At 46.9% G+C, this 19,656-nt stretch overlaps 1 protein-coding gene and 1 non-coding gene across 3 annotated transcripts in view; one reads left to right on the forward strand and one right to left on the reverse strand.

The window, feature by feature from the left end:
* LOC119446665 (neuronal acetylcholine receptor subunit alpha-7) overlaps positions 1-19,656 on the forward strand; it is a 310,058-nt gene that overhangs the window by 276,920 nt on the left and 13,482 nt on the right. For both annotated transcript variants that reach the window (XM_049664324.1, XM_037711159.2), the window contains 3 exons: positions 1,625-1,819; positions 12,927-13,013; positions 18,989-19,098. In XM_049664324.1, the coding sequence (XP_049520281.1) occupies positions 1,625-1,819; positions 12,927-13,013; positions 18,989-19,098 (392 nt within the window). The remainder of the gene's footprint in view (positions 1-1,624; positions 1,820-12,926; positions 13,014-18,988; positions 19,099-19,656) is intronic.
* Trnaa-ugc (transfer RNA alanine (anticodon UGC)) lies at positions 2,325-2,396 on the reverse strand. Its single transcript has one exon. It is a non-coding gene; the product is annotated as a tRNA-Ala (tRNA).

A 19,656-nucleotide genomic window follows, 5' to 3' on the forward strand; every position in this document is an offset into this window, starting at 1 on the left:
GACAGGCTAAGTGGGAGTGGCCGAAAATGTTTTGACCAATCGTGGAGGCTGATTGCAGAAATTGGAATCAAAACAGTTGCGAATCATTTTACGTTATAGCACCCCTGATTGCAATTTTGGAAATGATATGCTAACGTCGTATCACTATATATATGAAGCGTCAGTAAACGTGGTAGCCCGGTTTTGTACAGCTTCCATGGAGTTTTCTAAATATGCTTGATATGCTTCTAAATGGGCGATGCCTATTCCAGTTTAGTTCTGATGAGTGAAGTGTGTGCTTGAAGTCTGACGTGTTGAGGAGCTTCCCCCAGGTGACGTTTTAAGAAACCTAGTGTTTTATTAGCCGATGATATCAGGTTAGTCACGTGCAGACGCCAGGACAAATCATCAGAAATGGTAATACCTAAGTATTTGTAAGACTGGACGAGGTCAACAGGGGAGTTAGAAACGGTATATTCGAAAGCAGAAGGCTTGCGACGGTTTTGAAAAGAAATGTACTTACATTTGTTAGGGTTGAGTGCCATTATCCACTGCGAACACAAGTTTAGCACATGGTTTAGGTCTGCCTGAAGGGATTCTTGGTCCGAAGGGTTAGTCACTGAACGAGAAATAACGCAATCATTGGCGAACAAACGGATATGGCAAGATGCGTGCTGGGGTAGGTCGTTAATGTAAATGAGGAATAACAAAATACCGAGGACGGAACCCTGCGGGACGCCGGAGGTTACTGGAAGTGGGTTGGTGGGTTCGTTATTAATAAAGACAGACTGCGAGCGATGCGTGAGGAAATTAATTAATCCACGCGATGATGTTTGGGTGTAGGTTCAACTGGTAAAGTTGAAGAAGCCAGCGTTGATGAGGTATTTTATCGAATGCCTTAGCGAAGTCTAGTCAATTTGTAGATTAATATCAAGGTTGGCGTGAATGTCACGAAGAAAAATGGCTAGCTGAGTTTCGCAAGTATATATATATATATATATAGATATATATACATACACTCATAGACAACTCATATATATATGAGTTGACGTTTAAGTTCCAGTGTGCTTTGTGTGACGTCTTTTGAGAGCTGTCGTTAGTGCATATATTCGAGCTGAAATTTCATTCTAGGGTATTTTATGGGACCTCTCTTGCGATTTGTCATTTCTGTATTTCTGTGAGATAACTTTACCATGCAGTATATTTTATGTGATCTCTACTGTGAGTGTGTGTCTGATATCAGTGCCTTCGTGTTGTCTACATTTTTTCTCTTTTTTCTTTTTTTCTTTCTTCTTTAGTGGTGGCTTGTTATTTTACTTTCAGTACATATTCATTCCATGTGAAAAAGTGCAGCCAACGCTGCTTAAAAGCACCAACTTCTCCAAAATATCATGTCGTAAATAACTCATTTGGAGGTAAAGATTCTCCTAATTACCGATTTATGGTCAACCTTGAGTGTGTAAGCACCACTTCCTGCAAAAACACCACCACCACCACCACCACCACACAGCACTTTGTGGAGCCTAAACCTACGTTTTGCCGATAACTCTTTGCGCCACCACCATATCGGCAGTGGCCGATACATTTCACGGTCTGTTCTCTTTCATTGCACTTGGTCTAAAAACGGCTTGGTCGCTGTGCGCAGGCGTGCCGGGAGTGCGGAACGTTCGCGAGTATGCGTGCTGCCCAGAGCCGTACATCGACATCACGTACACTATCCACATCCGGCGGCGCACGCTCTACTACGGCTTCAACCTCATCATTCCCTGCGTGCTCATCTCGTCCATGACTCTGCTCGGTTTCACGCTGCCCCCCGACACCGGCGAGAGGCTCACCCTGGGTAAGCGACCCTCTTCCTCAAGTACGCCATACCGTGTGCGTCCCGGCTAACGTTAGCTATGTTGTTCACCGAAAGAACATAGATTGAAAAAGCGGGGTGCAAGATAAATTTGTAGGACCCACGACGGTGTTTGGTCGGCAGAGGTCTGACGACCGAACAACAGTAATTTCTACATAGATGTGCCAGTCAATTACGTTTGCTCATTTGCGCGTCGTTACGGGAGGATGCGAACTTCTTCCAGCATCGGGAAGCATGTTTTGGAGCACAGAGGCTAAAAGAGTAGATGCAGTGCGGTTTTGTGCGCGGAGTTATTTCTAGGGTAGTTCTTAGGTTGTCACAAGAGCATAGATATGTTTAGCATGTTGCTATCGCTCTACATATATTAAAGTGGCTCATAAAAGTTCTAAAGGAAAATTTAACAGCTTCAGCTGCAGATGAGCTACGGCAGGCTTAAAACCGATTTGAAAATTGTGAAGGAATTAAAAAAAAAGGGAACAACACCACATGGAGGTGCCAGGGTTCGAACCCGGCACTTCTCGCATGCAAAGCGAGCGATCTACCTCTGAGCTACACCCCCGAGAGGAAGAGCTGCCTTGTTAGCCAAGCAGCGTCGGCGCATGCGCGGTAGTAGCTTTATAGTATACGTGCTAAATTTGCAAGTGACGTAAATGGCATAAGGGGTCAATCAAAATGGCATAAGGGGTCAGATCAATAGCCGTAAGCTAAACATCTCTGCTCGCACCCAGTCGCACCGACACCACTCGGCGCAGCGAAAACCAAAGGTGGCAACAGAACCGGAAGAAAAAAAAAAAAGCCACAAATTTACCGCCCCTCATTTCCACGTGTGCAGTGTTGGTTGATTCAAAGGATCACGGAAGAATTAGCGCAGCACAATGGGCGAACTTTGTACCTTTCCCTTTGGCATATGGCCCGTTCACATCATAGTTTGGTGACACGGCCATCGCTGTCGCTGCGCTGTCGGTGCTCTGGATGCGTGCACTTTCTTGCGCTTCTCCTTTCCCTTTCTTTCGCTCTTCCTCGTTCATTTACGCCCTCTTCCTCTTGTGCAGGGTAGCAAACCGAACGTTCGTCTCGCTCAACTCTGTGCACTTTCCCTCCCACAATTCCCCACAATTTCTTCCTCTTTCCCCGCAGTTAGAGAAAGCACCCTAATCAGTATTCTATCCGCTATATCCTCAACAGTCCTACTTTATGAGGAAAAAAAAAAAGGAGGGGGGGGAGTGGATAGTATAACGCTTTGCTGAGGTATCGGCTAACTAATGAATAACCTTCGGGTGTCTAGGAACAATTTGAGTTGTCATGAGCGCTTGAATACTAATTAGGCGTTTCTCCTTAAGAGCGAACGACTTTTCCAGTGGCGCATCTTTTACCTTTTAGCAGATTCAACACGGAGTAATGTGCACAGTAAACTCGTTCTGGTTCTTTATTGACGCATTTGCAAAACTCAAACGCATCGAGAGCGGGAGAAAAAAAAAGTCGGGGAATTTCTTTGATTCTGTTTTCGTTTTGCAATGCCTGCGAGAGTTTTTCTTAACGAGATAGCAATTACACGGGGCCCATCATTGCCTGTGTTTCGCTTCGGCTAGCAGTTTCCAAGACATTTGGAAAAAAGCTCTCCTCGAAGGAATGGGTCAGAATGTGCGAATGACTTCGCAGATCGCCGAAGTTGTCTAATTCAGAATTGCTTCAATTAAGAGAAAAGATGACGCGTACGCGTTTGCAGACATTGCTAAGCACTGTTTTTTAAGTGCAAAACCTTTAAAACGAGCGTATTTAGCAAGAAACGCGTTTCGCCAATCCTGGCTTACCGTGTGCTCAAGAATTTACAGTGGGAATTAGTAAGAAGAGGTAGTTTCAGCTCGGGAACTGGCGCACTCAAAGGCGCGTGAAACGCTAAAATGCTCTCTGATTAGATAACTGTTCAAACACATTTTAAAAAAGGTCGTATACTATCAACTGATAAAATAACTTTATTTATGCCTTTGATTTTCTTGTGAGAGAAATTTGAAGAATTTCTATACAATTATAGCTTTATAATTCCTTATTTAACACAAGTATGAAAAAAGGATATCGCTCTTATGAAAACCGCAAAAAATGCAGAGTTTAAAGTTAGAAGGGGGCACCAAGAAATTGCATTATGATGCTCCTTCGCGCGCGTTAGCGTGGTTACATGAGTTGCGTAAGGTTTACGTTCACAATAAAACGGTGTACCTTAGGTACATATGCGTAACTATCAAAATGGGTCCTCGTCAAGTGCTCTTAGTAGGTATACAGATCACTCAGTTCCATTTTCTTTCTTTTCTTTTTAACATGGTTTCTAATTTCTTTTAGAAGTCCTGCTATCTTTTTCAGTGTTTCCAGAATTATTTCATAGCTTAAATAGAACATAAGTAAACTGGGACGGGGCTTTCTCTTAAAGTCATCGATTTTCATTGAGCTCGGTTCAGCGATTGCTCAAAGAGGGTAATTCTGCGTTCCACATGCCTTGAACAAAAAAAAATCTAGTTGGTCCATAACTAAGGGTTCCTACGCGTAGTTGATATCAAGTGATTTTATCAAAGTTAATCGCAATTCAAGTACTTCACTAGGGCTCTAGTTGGACACTGTCGCTTCATATTTGTGTGTGTGTGTGTATTGTGTTTTCGTTTGTTTCTGCGCGTCTTGTCGACGGTGAGGCTCAAGTCTTTAAGACACGCCTAATGTGCTGACTTGGGGAATGACGGCGCCAGCTATAGTGCTAGAAGCTCACGACCTCATTGAAAAACAGCAAGACACTGCCGTAGTAGACCTCCTGGCCATCTTCTGTGGGCTGGGCCGTCGCTTGGACAACATGCTATTCGTACGCTGTTTCTTTGTGTGAATAAATATTTATTACCCGCTTTTACTCGCGGGACCTTTTCTGGTAGATAATAACGATTATTATTATCATTATTTTGTTTAAAAACAAAGGATATAGGACGCACACTTTAGTTATAACGGCTAGGTCAAGCTGTTAATTATGACAGCTGTTTCTGCTAGGCCTTTTCCATTATTTAAAAGAGTACTTGATGCGAATAAAGCTCAAATTTCTAAAGTACAGAGCCCATGCGTATAGGTGTGTCCACTACGCTTCCATCGAATTTCATTCTTTGCCACCGACAAAGAAGATTACGGGAATAGAGTTGACATTTGTGATGGGAGACGGCTGAAACACGCGGCTGAGAGCTACCAGCTCGAAGGAAAAGAGACGTAAGGAACGCGTTAGTCTTCCTTGAACAGTATGAGGTCGATAGCGAGGCCGATTCCTGCGAAACTAGTCGCTGGCAAAATGGTGGGCTTAAACACGAGCACGCCATTCGAAGACAACTAAAGCCGAAGTCAAAGATGGAAGGAAGTCCGAGTAAGATGACAGACTGGGCGTGCATCGTGGCACCCCACCCATTTATAGCGGCTCAAAAAGCCAGAATGCCGACCGAATCCAACGAGCACGTTATGACGGTCCATCCCTCGCTGGTTCCTGTCCCCGCTCACGCGCGAAAACCTCCCTGAAAAGCCACCGGTCATCCGACGCCATGGTCAGTCTTGGCTGGTATACAATGACGCATCGTTTTTCGCGGCACAAGGTGTATAGGCTATACGGAGTATAAGTAACATATAATGAAAGGAACAAAGCCAACACCATAGTCGCGGTAGGGAACGGCGTGGCGTTTCGCCTATTCCCTCCAAGCGCTTATAGCCCACACAAAAGGGAAGGAACACACGGCGCGATCGAAGGCCCGGAGGGTGTTTTTACGTCTCCCCGAGCTCCGGGCATCCCTCTCGAGAAAGGTTAGAAGCTGCAGCCGTCGCAAAGAAAGCCGTTGCAGTCACTTCCGTTCTGCTTGAGACCTTGACGCCCCGAGACGACGTATACAGGAAAGTGGTTCGTGCGCCGGGCGCGCCTCCGGAGGCGAGGCGAGAGGCGGGGGCCGAAGCGAACGACGGCAGATAAGGGCGAGGCTGTGCAGCCGCGCGCTCTCTCGGCCCGTAGCGCGATCCCTTTCTGAGTGTTGGGAAGGATCGAGGTCGGTCTCTTTTCAGGGCGCTCCGGCTCGCCAGGAACGCCGGGGGGGGGGGGGGGGGGGGGGGGGGGGGGGGATGAGCGCTCGGCGATGCGGAGTACCGATAAGCGGGAGAGGGAAAAACAGCCTCCGAGACACGGAAAGTTTATTCCCGCGAAAGCACCTGCCTCTCTACCTCGCGCGCGCACTGTACAAGCCAGCAGAGAGAGAGAGAGAGACAGTTTTGGTCCCACCGGTCGATGCCAGGACGACAACCGTGACAGGAAGATTTCATCCCCTGCCTTCACCGCACGCGCGCCAGGCCTTCTTCTCCCGAAAGGCTTTATGGCTTACCTGCCGTCTGGGGCGATATTTCAAAAGTGTCCCCCTTCGAGCTTGCTGCCGTCGTCACCGCTGTTTCGGTGGCTTCTAGGAGAGAGAGAGGGAAAAAAGAAGAGGGGGGGGGGAGATTTCTTTTATTCTCCCTAGTCATCGGCCGTGTATGGCTGGCTTACCGACGATGACGTCTTTGCGTGTCCCCACTTGGTCGCTTTTCGATCTCCGCGAGTGAATCTGCGAGGAAACGAGCGGTCCGGCCCGTCGCGCGCCCGCTTCCCTCGCTTTGATTCCGGGGGATAAAACGCTGGTCGAAACGAGACTGAGACTGTGTTGCAATGTTCGTTGAGGATCGGCGCGGCCACTTTGGTACCGAGACGTAGTTTCCTTTCTTTGTTTTTCGCGTTTATTTATTTAAGAAAGCGAAATTGGGTAGAAAAATGCGGTGCGCAAGGTATACTCAACGTGGGAGTTAGGGAAAGGTTTGCGGGAATGCTGGGCTTCGACGTCGAAGAATCTCAGTAGAATGTGCGCGAAGACAAAGTACAATCGGCAGGGCTCTTTCTTATTTTTTTTTTCTCTTGTTTCTTTTTGTGACCTGCAAGTCGAATGCCGCAGGATAGGATTTGCTTTCTCGGGGAGGAAAAAATAAATGCGATGAAATTGCAGCCCTGCTTGGTCGCGAGAGAGTTGAGAACATTGAACGCATGCAATATTTTTGTTCTCATCGGTGGAAGGACATTGCTCTATAGTGAAAACTCATTGCAGTAGTCGTATAGCAGCGAAATTCTAATGCGCTGTCGCAAATCGACATCGTTGATAAGAAGAGTTTTGAGCAAATTGGGAAACAGAAGCAGTCTCGCATTCACTGAACTTTGAAAAAGTTCCGTGAAAGCAAAGTCGAAAGATTCACGAACAGCTTAATCTAATCCTTGTTGCCACTAACTTGTTGGCCAGTCCGCAGCACAGGAACTCTCGCTCAAATCTTTCTGTTACAATAGTTACGAATGCGCAAATCAACTTAACTGTCGCCACTGTCGGTGAGGCTTTCCTGCAATTCGTGACAATTGTATGGCTTTATATCAACGTCCTACGCTCTTCTATTTTCTCGTGGTCGCAGACACTGAATATTGCATAGTCATCCTTGAGAGCGAAAATCAATGTTTTCCCAGTGCATTAGACTCGGACAGCAGAATGAACACACGCAACAGAGTGGGGACACACGTACATGTCTAATGCGCTTGGAAAACATCGATTATGCAGCACCAACTAGATCAGCCTTGTTGAGAGCAAACAATCCCGAATAGTCTCGTTAGATAAAGTCACACAATGCGGATTTGATAGTGGGTGCGGAAATGCAGCTTTCGGATATCCTACATCCCGAACAAGAGATAGCGAGGGATGAATGGGAAAGAAAAGTGGGAAGACGGGATGGATTCGAAGTTCTGAATCCGAATCGAATATTACACACTAACTACTCGTATTCGTATTCGAAGAGGAACAATTTGGTATTTTCGAATCTCCGAAGCTAACAAAATATTTCGCTACAACCGACTGTTAATGTCTTGTTACCGTTCTCGAAGTGTTCCAAATTATCGGAAGACAACGACAAAACTTTTTTAAGCAATGCAGAAACAAAATGGGGAATGCACGCTTTGTTATCAGTTTCGCGTTGTAAACTCATGAGACAACCAGTCATTTTCGTTTAGCTTGTAGTCTCACATGTAGTGTTTTTAGAAAATGAGTCATGCAGCAATTTGACTTTTTACGTCACAACCAGCGATGTTTACCTTGCAAGAGACCCTTTTACACTTGTTTATGGAACAAAAGTGCTCTAGCAGCTCTCTCTCTCTGTCTCTCTTTCCGCGACTTCTCTTTTATTTTTTTTTCTCGGCAACCATTTATGCAGCGTACTTGGATAGCTAGTCGTACAGCAGCAATTTATTCTTGGAAAGCTTGTTCGAAACCAGGCTCTAAAGATGTTGAGAGGCAATTCATGCAGTTTTTTTTAAGTATATATAATTAGTGATCTTGTGCTTAAAACTGATCATTCGTTCATAACGGTTAGCATTTTTTTTTTTGCACTAGTCAGCAAAGGCGCGGTACCTAATTATACCGAAATAAATATTTATGCTGAATATACGTGCCTACATTTAACCATTTTATATTCGATTCGATATTCGAGACTAACTATTCATATTCGATTCGTATTTGGAAAAGCTGATATTCGCCCACTTCAAATGGGAAGGTTAATCAATGCCATGCCCGGCTGCACTAATGGGAAGGGGGAAAGATAGGTGAGGCAGGAAATGCATTCAGGAGGGAAGTCTGTATTAGTCAGTATAAAAGAAGTGCCGGGAAGTTTTTCTGAGGACATGCAGGTTACCATAAGACATAAAGACACCACGATTTCTGAATTTTCATTAGAGAGTTTCATTTTGATTCGACCTCACTCATACATTTTACTAATAACACATCATTGTTAATTACTTGCATTTCGAGATATCGCCGCAGATGTGATTAGATGTGATGTCTTAATGTCCCCGTAACGTGCCTCACCAATTCGGCGCTTCCGTCTTGAGGAGAAGGTAAGCTTCGTCCCGTTGATTTTTCGGTCATGGTCTGTGCCGTGTCGCTCACTTAAGCACAAAAGAGATCATATTTTTATCACGCACTTGAACCTATAATTGATGCGTAAGGTTAATATCAGGACTCATTCGGATGGCGCGCAGGGTTATATAGGGTATTGCTTGACCGCTGCATTGGGACTATTAAAAAAAATTGTTTGACAGCACTAGCACGTACTTTTCACGCAAAGTGTTGAGTGTTTTCGTCTGGTCTTCTACATTCCAAGTGCGTTTCTACGGTTTGAATTAAGTTAGGGAGAAATCTGCCCGAGGTGGCTTGGCTATTCCCCGAGATCCCGCAACAATGGCGGAGCTTACTGGAGAAATATTTCTGCCCAACAAAAGCGAGTAGGGAAACCCGTCTATTATTCCTGCGTACTCTTATCCTTCTTTATCAGCTCTTGCCTTACAACCGGGTGCGCGTAATACGCGAGTGTTTGCGGTACCCGCAAGTAGCACCAAGAGACCTCTACAGTCTCTCCCGTTCTTCTCCTGTCCCACCAGCGCTGACCGATGTTCAGCCTTTTTCACCGAACTGGACAGTTACGGCACGGTCATCACGCTTTTTTTTTTTCCCTCTCGCTATTGAGCCAGTGTATAGGCTCGTACCTGTGGCATACGCTGCGTGCCTTTGACAGAGAAGGGAAGGGAACGAGGGAGGGAGGGAGGGAGGGTCTCTGTGGGATCCCCGAGGAGGTGGCGCGCTCGTCTCCCGCCGACGCGCGACAACGAAACGCTATCAGGCTTCGAGACGGCCCCGTTGTCCGAGCTGCCGAATTCTCCACTCATTCGCTCGCCGAGAGGAAGCAACAGCTGCTACCGGGAGCGCGCGACGGCGGGGTGCCGGAGACCCTGTTAGCGGAGGAGTCAACGGCGGAGCGGCGGGCTTTTCCGTGGAGCAGAGCGAAGGGTAGGGTTCTGGGCTAGTGGGTTTTCGGGCTCGAGCGCGGTGAAGGGGGGAGTAAGATCCGCAATCCGTGGATGGGGGAGGAGAAGCTCTCCGCATTGAAAGCAACAAGGTGGGGGTAAGTAGAAGGAGAGCACGCTGGATCGATCGATGTCACCTGACCGGAGAGTGGCGTCAAAGCACGTATAGTCTGCCGAGACCGCGGCGGCAGCAGCGGAGGGCGAATCAACGGCGACGTAGAAGGTTCACCCTTCGCTCCCTCCAACGACACCACCACCTCAACTCTCGCTCTCTCCTTCTATCCATCGGCTTTGCGCTTGCTTGTCGCTGCGCTCGCCTTCGTCGAGGAAGAGCAGCGCCGGAGTAAAAAAAAAAAAAAGGAGAATGAAATGAAATGAACGAGCAGTGACTGGAGAGGAAGGTCAACGAATGGAGGTTAGAGATCGTGGCCTCTTAAGCCCACTGAATCGACCACACGAAGAGAGGCGAGTGCCAGGACACCTGGCATACCATATGCAAACGGCGAGATAGCCCCGCGCGCTTTTTTTTTTCCTCCGAAATATCGGTATAGTGTGTCGAAGAGCCTAGACGCCGTGATTGCTTGCCGGTGCCTCGAAAGCCCGGAGAGAGCGCTTTGCTGGCAGTGACAGAGTATAGGGTATTAGCCTTTGGAGCGGAACGACGCACCATCTCCGCCTCGTTCATCGCCTGCTTAGGCTAAGATGGAAGCAGCAAAGCCGCTGCGAAACGGATCAAGAAGTACGACGCGCTTGGAGGCTGATTCCTTGCTCATCATCGTGATCACAAGACTCGCGGCGCGGTGCAATTTCTTTCGCACACGCGCCATGGTGATTCAGGGGCTGCTGCGTATATTGGTTCCGCACGCGGTGACACGGGTTCGGATACCGCAGCCACGATGGCTGCATTCCGTTGGAATCAGAATTTAAAAGCAGTTTCAAGAACGCCCGAGTGGTAGAAATTGAATATACTAACTTGTTCTTGGGCTAGTTGGTTTATACTAGATGAAACAATTGCAGTGCAAGTAAGACAAGCCACAAAGAACAGAAGCGCCCGTGGTGTCTGTTCTGTGAGTCAAGTCTTAGTTGCGCTGCAGTGAATTCATCTGGTATAAATTGAACCGGAGTAATAAACTATGGTTAAAAACTAATAAACCTCACTTCTTCCTAGTGCAAAAAATAATTATGCAGATCCAATGCACATGATGCAATCTGAGTGAAGCGAAGTTTAAGTCTAAACAATTAGCGGCGACGCGAACAATGGTGCTTAATTTCATCCCATGCAATGTGTAATCTCGTGCAACATTTATATGTTTATGCGCCGCAAAAATCTCAATACCAATATTATACAGTTTTTTATAATTAAGCGCTTTATATTTAGGTTTTAGCGCCAAATCAACGAGTCAAAAGTAGTAAGCACTATAGAACTCAGAAGGAAACCACTAAACGGAATCACCTGCTTTTCTTTTGCCGTTTCGACAGTATGTCGTGCCCCATAAGGCGCTTCGATCGGCTTTCTTTAATTTTTTGTCAGACAAAGTACGGTTAAAGAAAATAAACAACGATTCGCTGCGACGGAGGTGATTGGAGGCGGAGGAAACGAAACTGCGTTGCTGCGAAAAAAAAAATGTCATTTAATTGTTGCTGCATTGTCTTTCTCTTGCATTGTTCGCACTCTCTTTCAATTGCCGTCTGATCACGTTATGTCGTTGTCGGAACATATTGACTCTCGCACCGAAATATTAAATGCGAGTTGTCGGCCTGAATTCCCTTGAGCGTTGCGACAGGGCGATATAGTCGAGCAGACGTGCGCAGGCCTCGACGCAAGCCCAAATGAAAGCGCTTAACGCCACGTTTTCTTTTCTTTCCTTTCTTTTCTTTCTTCACCGGCAAAAGCTGAGCATGGAAAGCACGAAGGCATCGGTCCTATGCCACTGCATTACCTAAATTGGAAGAGGTCTTAACAGCAAAGGCGGCAAAAGAATGTAATGAGACACGAGTGCGTCCGAAAGAAGTAAAATAACTCGCACATTAGTTCGTCTGCAATCGGAGATAGAGCGTCGTGATTAAGGAGGTATACCCTCTGCTGGCGGCAGTTGGGGCTTGCTTGCTATATTGCGTCGGAGCTGCGTGCTCGCGCGTTTAGACTGGTTCTAAAATGTCAGAACCTCCCTTTATTTTTATAAAACTCACGAGAAGTTGCAGTTGAGAGAGGCGGCCATTTCCCCCGAGCTGATAAGAGCACTGAGAATTGCTTTCAATGTACTCTTTCGAATGCGTGTGCCTGTCGCGGTATGACTGTCAAGGCGTGTGCAAGCCCATGTGCCATTGCATTCGGTACTGTTCAGAGTGTTTTTGTTCACCATGTGTAATGTCCCGCGAGAGAGTGTACTGTAAGAGGGTAGAAAGAAAATGAGAAAGGGATAAAATGTAGCCGACCTAAAGTTTTCAACTTAAATGCACAATGTGTTAGAAGCTCCTGGCTTAAATCAGATAGTACTATCATAATGGTCTCAAGACGCAGGAAGACACGTTTGTGTGTGTGTGTGTGTGTGTGTGTGTGTGTGTGTGTGTGTGTGTGTGTGTGTGTGTGTGTGTGTGTGTGTGTGTGTGTGTGTGTGTGTGTGTGTGTGTGTGTGTGTGTGTGTGTGTGTGTGTGTGTGTGTGTGTGTGTGTGTGTGTGTCGTCACTGCCGTTCGTTTACCTGAACTTCTCACGCAGAACCGCTGCTGAACAGCTAGCAGCTCCTACATGCCCTCGTGTCCCGAGCACTGCATATTGTATAGGATAGAACTCTAAGGGCATCATACACTCTATAGAAGACGTGAATTTAACTGGAACGATTACATCGTTCACTATGCTACCAAAAAGTTTTGGTGATATGTCGAAATGACTCTACTGTGGTGCAACTGTGCGCGAATTTGAAGCAACAACATGTTCATTCGAAGCAGAATTCTGGTTCAACGCACTGTAGCGCCACTAAAGGAATTGGCTGCAGACGATGGCATTGAAACGGGGGGAACTCACTGTAAGGGTTACGTACTGTAATTGAGATGTTTGGTAAATACACGCGGCGGTGCAGCGACCGCTGGCTGAGCCTTCACGTGGCCAGTAAACACGCATCTCGGTCGGTGACCTCTAACCTCTCCGATGCCTGTCGCTGTCCGGTGCCGCGCGCAGGTGTAACCATTCTGCTGTCCCTGACGGTATTCATGCTCCAGCTCGCCGAGACCATGCCTCCGACGTCCGATGCCGTCTCCATTATAGGTGCGCCGGGTGCTGGGGTTACAACCCGCCCCCCTGCATGTTTCTGGTGGCGGGTCTCTCTATCTCTGCCGCACCGTTGGTGGTGGTCGTCCGACCATGTTGCCCGTACATAGCATTGGTGATGTTTTGTGTAGTGCTTGTGACGTCCTTTACTACTCTTAGTGGACTGCGCTGTCTTTTTCCTTCTTGCCTGCGGTCGGCGGTGGTCACTGTGCGCGTGCACTTGTCTAGAGAAGAGCTGAACTTATGGTGTTACTGTCTGTGACGTAAGTGTTGGTACTGCGCGCTCATTGGTGAAGTTACATGGCTTGTCTCCTCTGCAAGTATTAAGAGTGTATTTTCAAGGGCGAGATCAACTCCAGTGCTCTGCTTTCTTACGTGTGGCAGTATAGAAAGAATAATATAAGTGCGAAATATCGTGAGACGCTCCAGCTATTGAGCTGTACAGCTCAATACGGAGAGTAGGAAAGTATGCCTATGCAATACCGGCATATAAAATAATGTTCACGCACAACTTTGTCTCGTGAGAAATTGAGCTACCTCAGATTTTTTAAGCGTGCTACTTCTTGAACACAGAAAACGCACTAAAGAGCTGCTACTAATGTACCAAAGTACTTTTTATCAAGAATATTATATTTCTTTTTGTGTGTCCTGCCTCACGATAGCCAGTACTTTGCTACTGGACGATATTTCAGAAATAGCGGAGTCGCTATGAGAAATATTTGTGTACTTGAGGTATTTAGTCTAAGTGTGAAGGAAGTCCTATTAGGGGTCACTGACTTCGGGATTACTTCATCGCTCTAGAGGCCCTTTGCAGCCAGGTGCGAACAGAACCCGGAAAGTGGAGCTCCTTTTCTGTATGATTATTTTAATGTATAGTTTAGACGCCTTTGTTATACAACAGCCTGTCTTTGTCGCAAAACTTAATAAAGTTCACAGTTTGTGTGGCGAGGGTTCAGCGCTCGCCTGCGCTGCCTGCCAAAGTTGTGGAAAGTTAGTGCAGAATACAACTGCTTAGCGTTCACCTCAACTGACGATTTTTTTTTTCGAGAAGCATGACACCAAACAGAACGGCCAAGGAATCCGCCGACGTGGTCTACCGACGAAGGCGGTAAGCTGATCACTGAAGCGAGTTCACCATGGAGCGGCAACCCTCCGAGTGAGACCTCGGGTGAAGTCTATAGCACCGTGCTTGAGAAGGCGCAACCCCCTTCTTTTTCCTGCTCGCAGGCGTCACCATTCTGCTCTCGTTGATCGTCTTCATGCTGCTCATTTGCGAAAAAATTCCCGCCACTTCAGACACTCTGCCTCTCATAGGTGCGGAACCAATGAAGTGCGGTCGCTGACATAAGAATCCCAGCCCCTTGATATGGTCATGGCTGTCTTCTTAAAGGCTTGGCGAAAGAAGAGAGGAGGGCAGCGACAGAGCGAGGACTAGCGCTTCCATATGCGTAGAGCATAAGACACAAACAAAAGTGAAGGCTTAGTAACGGGGTGCCATATACGTGCCATCTGTTGCAGGTCATGTTGCTCATGATGTAGTGCTTGCGATTGTAAGGAGCGGGACCCGGTTTTGACACCTTGACAAGTAGCTGTTTTCACGTACTTTTAGCAGAGAGATGAACACTATGTGCAGCGCGAGCTCGGTACCGACGTTTCAAATGGAGAGCTTGTGTTGGTCGAGGCAAATCTATGTTGAAATAAGCTCTGCGTTCAAGGCGGTGGCGTGATGCTACCGCGACACACTCTTTCATTTCTCAAATGAAAGTCGCCACCTTCTACGTTCGTTTCATTTACTTCGAATTTTCGCAAATATAGCCGTGGCGCTCACGCGCTATGAAAAGAAGGAGGTGGATGAATTACCGCAGATAACCGCTTGCTACATGTCGTGAACATTTTAACGTAAGCGCGGCACCATCACGCGCTATACGCATGACTGAACAGGGGCGGTATTCTGTAAGAGTCCAATTAGTGGACTCTCCATTTCGGCTGTCGCTGATTGGCTGCTGCTTCACGAGCAGGAAGGATACTGGCTGGCACCTCCCTGCACGTGAAGCATCAGCCAATCAGCGACAGTCGAAATGGACAGTCCACTAATTGGACTCTTACAGAATACCGCCCCAGAAGTATGGTCGTCCGGTACACATCGTCGGAGCTCCGTCCCCAAAGTACGTAAAACAAGCACGTTTTTCCCTGTGAACACTCAGCTCAGCAGGTCGAGTTATTGGGCAGTTTAGGTCTCATTGAGCGCATTGTTGAAAAGCAAACACATCGTAGCTGTGCGTTCTTACAGACTCCCTCTTATATGAAAAACACTATTACTTTCGCTTACGCAAATGCACGCCTCATCGCAATGCTGTTCAGAAGCATATTTTAGGAAGTATATAGCCCCAAAACGCGAAGTGAAAAGTACAAGATTTCCGAAGGAGGTTACAAAGCCCCCTCACCAATGCTGTCCACCAAAGCGGGTGTCCTCGCTCTGTCCTTGTCTTCCGCTCAGCAAATTTGCCGATTGTGCTCCGCCCACAAGCCCGAGTGTCCACGCTGATCCGAAGCATGGCCTCCACTGTGGCCTCCTCGCTCACGAGTGACTTCCCCCTCACCCTGCCTCTCTCACACACTGCACTCGTGCCACTAAATCCGAGTGGAGCTCTAAAAAAAGTGAACAGGCGTCGCTGTATTCGGCGCTGCCTTAAATGCGAGAGACGGCTTTGCATTTTCGGGTTAAAATTAATACACCGACATGCGCGGACCGTGCACAGCTCTTCATACCACCTTCGACACTCCTAGTGCACTCATATTTCAACAGCCGACGAATTGAATGAGTCAGAAAGTCGAACAGCCACATTGTTCCATGTCACCCCTTTTGTAGATCACGAAAACAAAGCAGCACACTAGCGTCACCTGCTGCCATATGAGTGTAACTCCTTCACTGTGACATTCATTCAGCTGTTTGTTTACAAACGTTAGTCGCAGGAGTTGGCCGGCGTTTGCGAGATGCGATGCGCAACTTTAGAGCGATTCGTACAGCCGGCCGGCGTAGTCTGCGAACTTTTTCCGGGAATTTAGTGCGCTTACTTTGACAACACGGAAATACAAAATCGAGAAGTGGACCGACAGATAGAGTAGCACACTGAAGTATAGAAGTTGCACAAACAGGGATAAAGTTCCTCAGAAAGGCTGGCCAGTGCCACAGAAAAGTTGGCCAACGTTTCGATAGGTGGACCTATCTTTTTCAAAGGCGGCCTTGCCATCCTCGGCGGGTTCTGAGCCTTTCTGGGGCACTTTATCCCTGTTTGTTTAGCTTCTGACAATACGGAAGAAAGGTGGCACTTTTACAAACAACATTACTCACTATAAACAAAAATAACTTTGCCCATCAGCCTAACTGAAGGTCTCCCTTTATGAATCTAGTGGATACATATTGGCGCTAGTTTAATAGGTCTTATACATACAAATTGACCAGATGGGTCTTGTTTTAAACAAATTCTATGTCTATATACAATAACCCGCGGCAAACTCGCCAACCCGACCAACTCAATCGATCTTATCTTTACGAGTGGATTTTACGACCGAACACCAATTAAACCTCATTGCCGTCACCGCTCTTTTTGCTTGTGGCACGTTATGTCAGGTGTGTTGAGATGTAACAGTGCGCGTAGTAGAAAAGGCCAGTTTAGGCTCTAAAACTGCACGGAGCGAACTAAAAAATTATAATCCGGTACGACAAGCTCTTGGTGCATAAAAATGGCAACGTTATTAAATACATTGTCATTACTCCTTCTTCAAGTCGCAACTACGCTTGACACACAGAATGCATATCTGTGCGACTGAATGGAAGCATTGTGCACCTGCCTTTAATAATGAGCTTCGGGTCAGGTTATTGGTCTTTTACCTGGAAGGTAATGTAGTTAACTGAGCTTGAATATTACTAAGCAGACACAGCAACAACTCACGAGTCACAAAGAGATCGCCTAGAAGGAAATACCGGAACAATTGCAACAGGAGCGAACTGAAGTATGTAGTCGCACTGAGTGCGGAGGGCTGAAAAATCCGATGCAATAATGATAAGATCACGCTCAACGACACGAAAGATCCTAACCAGCAAGAAGACGCTGAACGAGGACAGTAAACGGTGTGAAAAATGCGAGATAGCTCAAAATTGTTCATTGCTTTTGGAATGATCTGAGAGATTCGGCATCGCAAAAACGGAAACCTTTATTCGGGGCATACACTTCGAGCATGCTGCGTAAGCTTCGCTTGCTCGTTCTAAACTTTTTCAGGCAGTTTTTAACATGACGCGTTGTACTATACATACACGTGCGCGTGCGCGTCCGTACGTAATGCGACGAAGCAGAGGGAAAAAGAATGGCTGTTGCGGTCATTGTAGCGATCAAAAGGCATTAATGCTTCGCCATAGATCAACGTCATGCAAATGTGAAAAATGTTCGAAGCTCATGCAGGCCCCGCACAGAATTTGAGTCGCGCCATGAGTTATGGTTGCCTTATCATTCTGCGCGCCGAGGTAGGAGCAGATGAAAGAATGCCTTAGAACTGGAATTGCCGGCGCGCTAAATTGAGCCGGCACGAGCCGGATGCTTTGACAGCAAAATCACGAGGAAAAGAAGACATTCAGTGACAACGTGAAGTGTAATTAAGAGAGCGAGAAGCAGAAATTCTGGGGCAAAAGAGGTATCGGAGCAGGAACCGCGCGGCATAAATCTCGTCGTTGTGATGCTTGAACGATCTAAACGGGCATTAGAATGCAGCCGAGCGCCGTTTGCTTTTGCAATAGCTGCCAGCGGAAGTCTGCGCAGTTTAATTCTCGTTGCAGATATTGCGCTCGGTCCCGCGCGGGGGCGCATTTTCACGGGTACGGAGAACAGATGTCGTTTAGGGTTCCGAAAGAAATGTGTGGTTCTGCGCAACTAAACAAACTGCTGAAGCTGAACGCCAAACTGAAAGCCTAGCCTGCCTACGCGGATTTTGATGACTGCGGACGACGCAGTTATCAAAGCATAAGAAAAGCCGGAACGTCGCAGCAGGATACGTGGACATGACCGTTAGGATAACACCAGCAAAAGTCTTCAACACAGTAGAACATTGGGCCTTAGTGACAACGTGTAATCAAGCATACCATCACCGTGTGACTTCCCATTCTAAATCATGTTTTATGTGTTTTTTATCCTGGTAGACTGATCATGTACAGCTCACCACCAGAGGCTTACTAGACAACGATTTGAAATTGCAGACCGTGCGAACAAGTACAGGCCTGGAGGCAGTTGAAATCTTTCGTTTTCAGTTCACAGACAAGCGACGCCAAGGTTAAACATGCCTAAACAATGATGCGCAGCATGACCGTTCCGACATGTCTCCAATGTGTATGTGTGTGTGTGTGTGTTTTTTTTCTCGCATGTTTGTGACCTTGCTTTTGGCCGTAGCTGCATGTCCACATGTGGTACTCATGGAAAAAATGCATGCTTGATCGGGAGGATGGGAAAAGGGTCGTCAGAGCATGGAGCTCATGACCATAGCTGAAATCCTCTGTTGTTTCATACAAGCTTCGGCTGCCTGAATATTGCAGCTTTTTTTTGTAAAATAATAGGAAAAGCAATTTCAAAACTACATAAGAAAGTGCTTTGGTATAATCAATCTGCATGCTATAAGCCAACTTCAATTTTTTACGAATATTGACAGTCCTTGTGTGCATACGTGCATGATACGTGCTTGCGGGCTGTGCATCTGTGCCAGCCTATGCACTGCATGACCTCCGAATGCACTGCTTGATGGCGCTGAGAATGCGAGCCTGTGCTTGAGTGTGTTCTCTATTCCAGCACAAGCATAGTGCACCCTCGTTTAGGTACTGATAAATCATGTGGTGCATGCTACGATTTTCCACTCACAGTCACCGTCCTGTCATTGTGACCAATACGTCGTTTCTGCGTGGGGACTTTCCACGTTCTTTTTTTTTTCAGGAACTTATTTCGCCTGCATCATGATCATGGTCGCTTTTTCCGTGGTCATGACTGTGGTGGTCCTGAACTATCATCACAGAAATCAAGAGACGACCGAAATGCCTGCTGTGGTGAGATACTTATCTTATATTTTATTAGTATTGCTATCGTATTCGATTCCTACCGAGGGTATTCACCGGGTAGTATATATGTCCTCTGGAGCTCTGGAGCTAAACCTGCTAGCGTAAACTACCATATGTGCGACTTCCCCTTACAGAAGAGGTCTTGGTCAGTCTATTCTTGACAGTGACAGGTTTTGGTACCGCGTGCTGGTGCACGCTACAAACAAAGTCAAATGCACACTGCTTAATCATACTTAGCAGGCAACGCCGTACCCGCCGTGGTGCTCTCGTAGCTTTGGCGTTGGGCTGCTAAGCCTTAGGGCGCGGGATGGAATCATGGTCGCGGCGGCCGCATTTCGATTGGGACGGATTGTAAAAATGCCCGTGTACCGTGCATTGGGTACACGTTAATTAACGAACCCTAGGTGGTCAAAACGAATCCCCATTACGGCGTGCCTCATAATAATATCGTGGTTTCTGCACGTAACATCCCAGAATTTAATTTTTTTTTCAGTCAACGCCTTGGGAGTTAGAGGGAATCTTCGCGCTGCCTTATTTCACGACTAA

Source organism: Dermacentor silvarum, chromosome 3 (assembly GCF_013339745.2).
Source record: "Dermacentor silvarum isolate Dsil-2018 chromosome 3, BIME_Dsil_1.4, whole genome shotgun sequence".
In the NCBI taxonomy this organism is placed as follows: Eukaryota; Metazoa; Arthropoda; class Arachnida; order Ixodida; family Ixodidae; genus Dermacentor; species Dermacentor silvarum.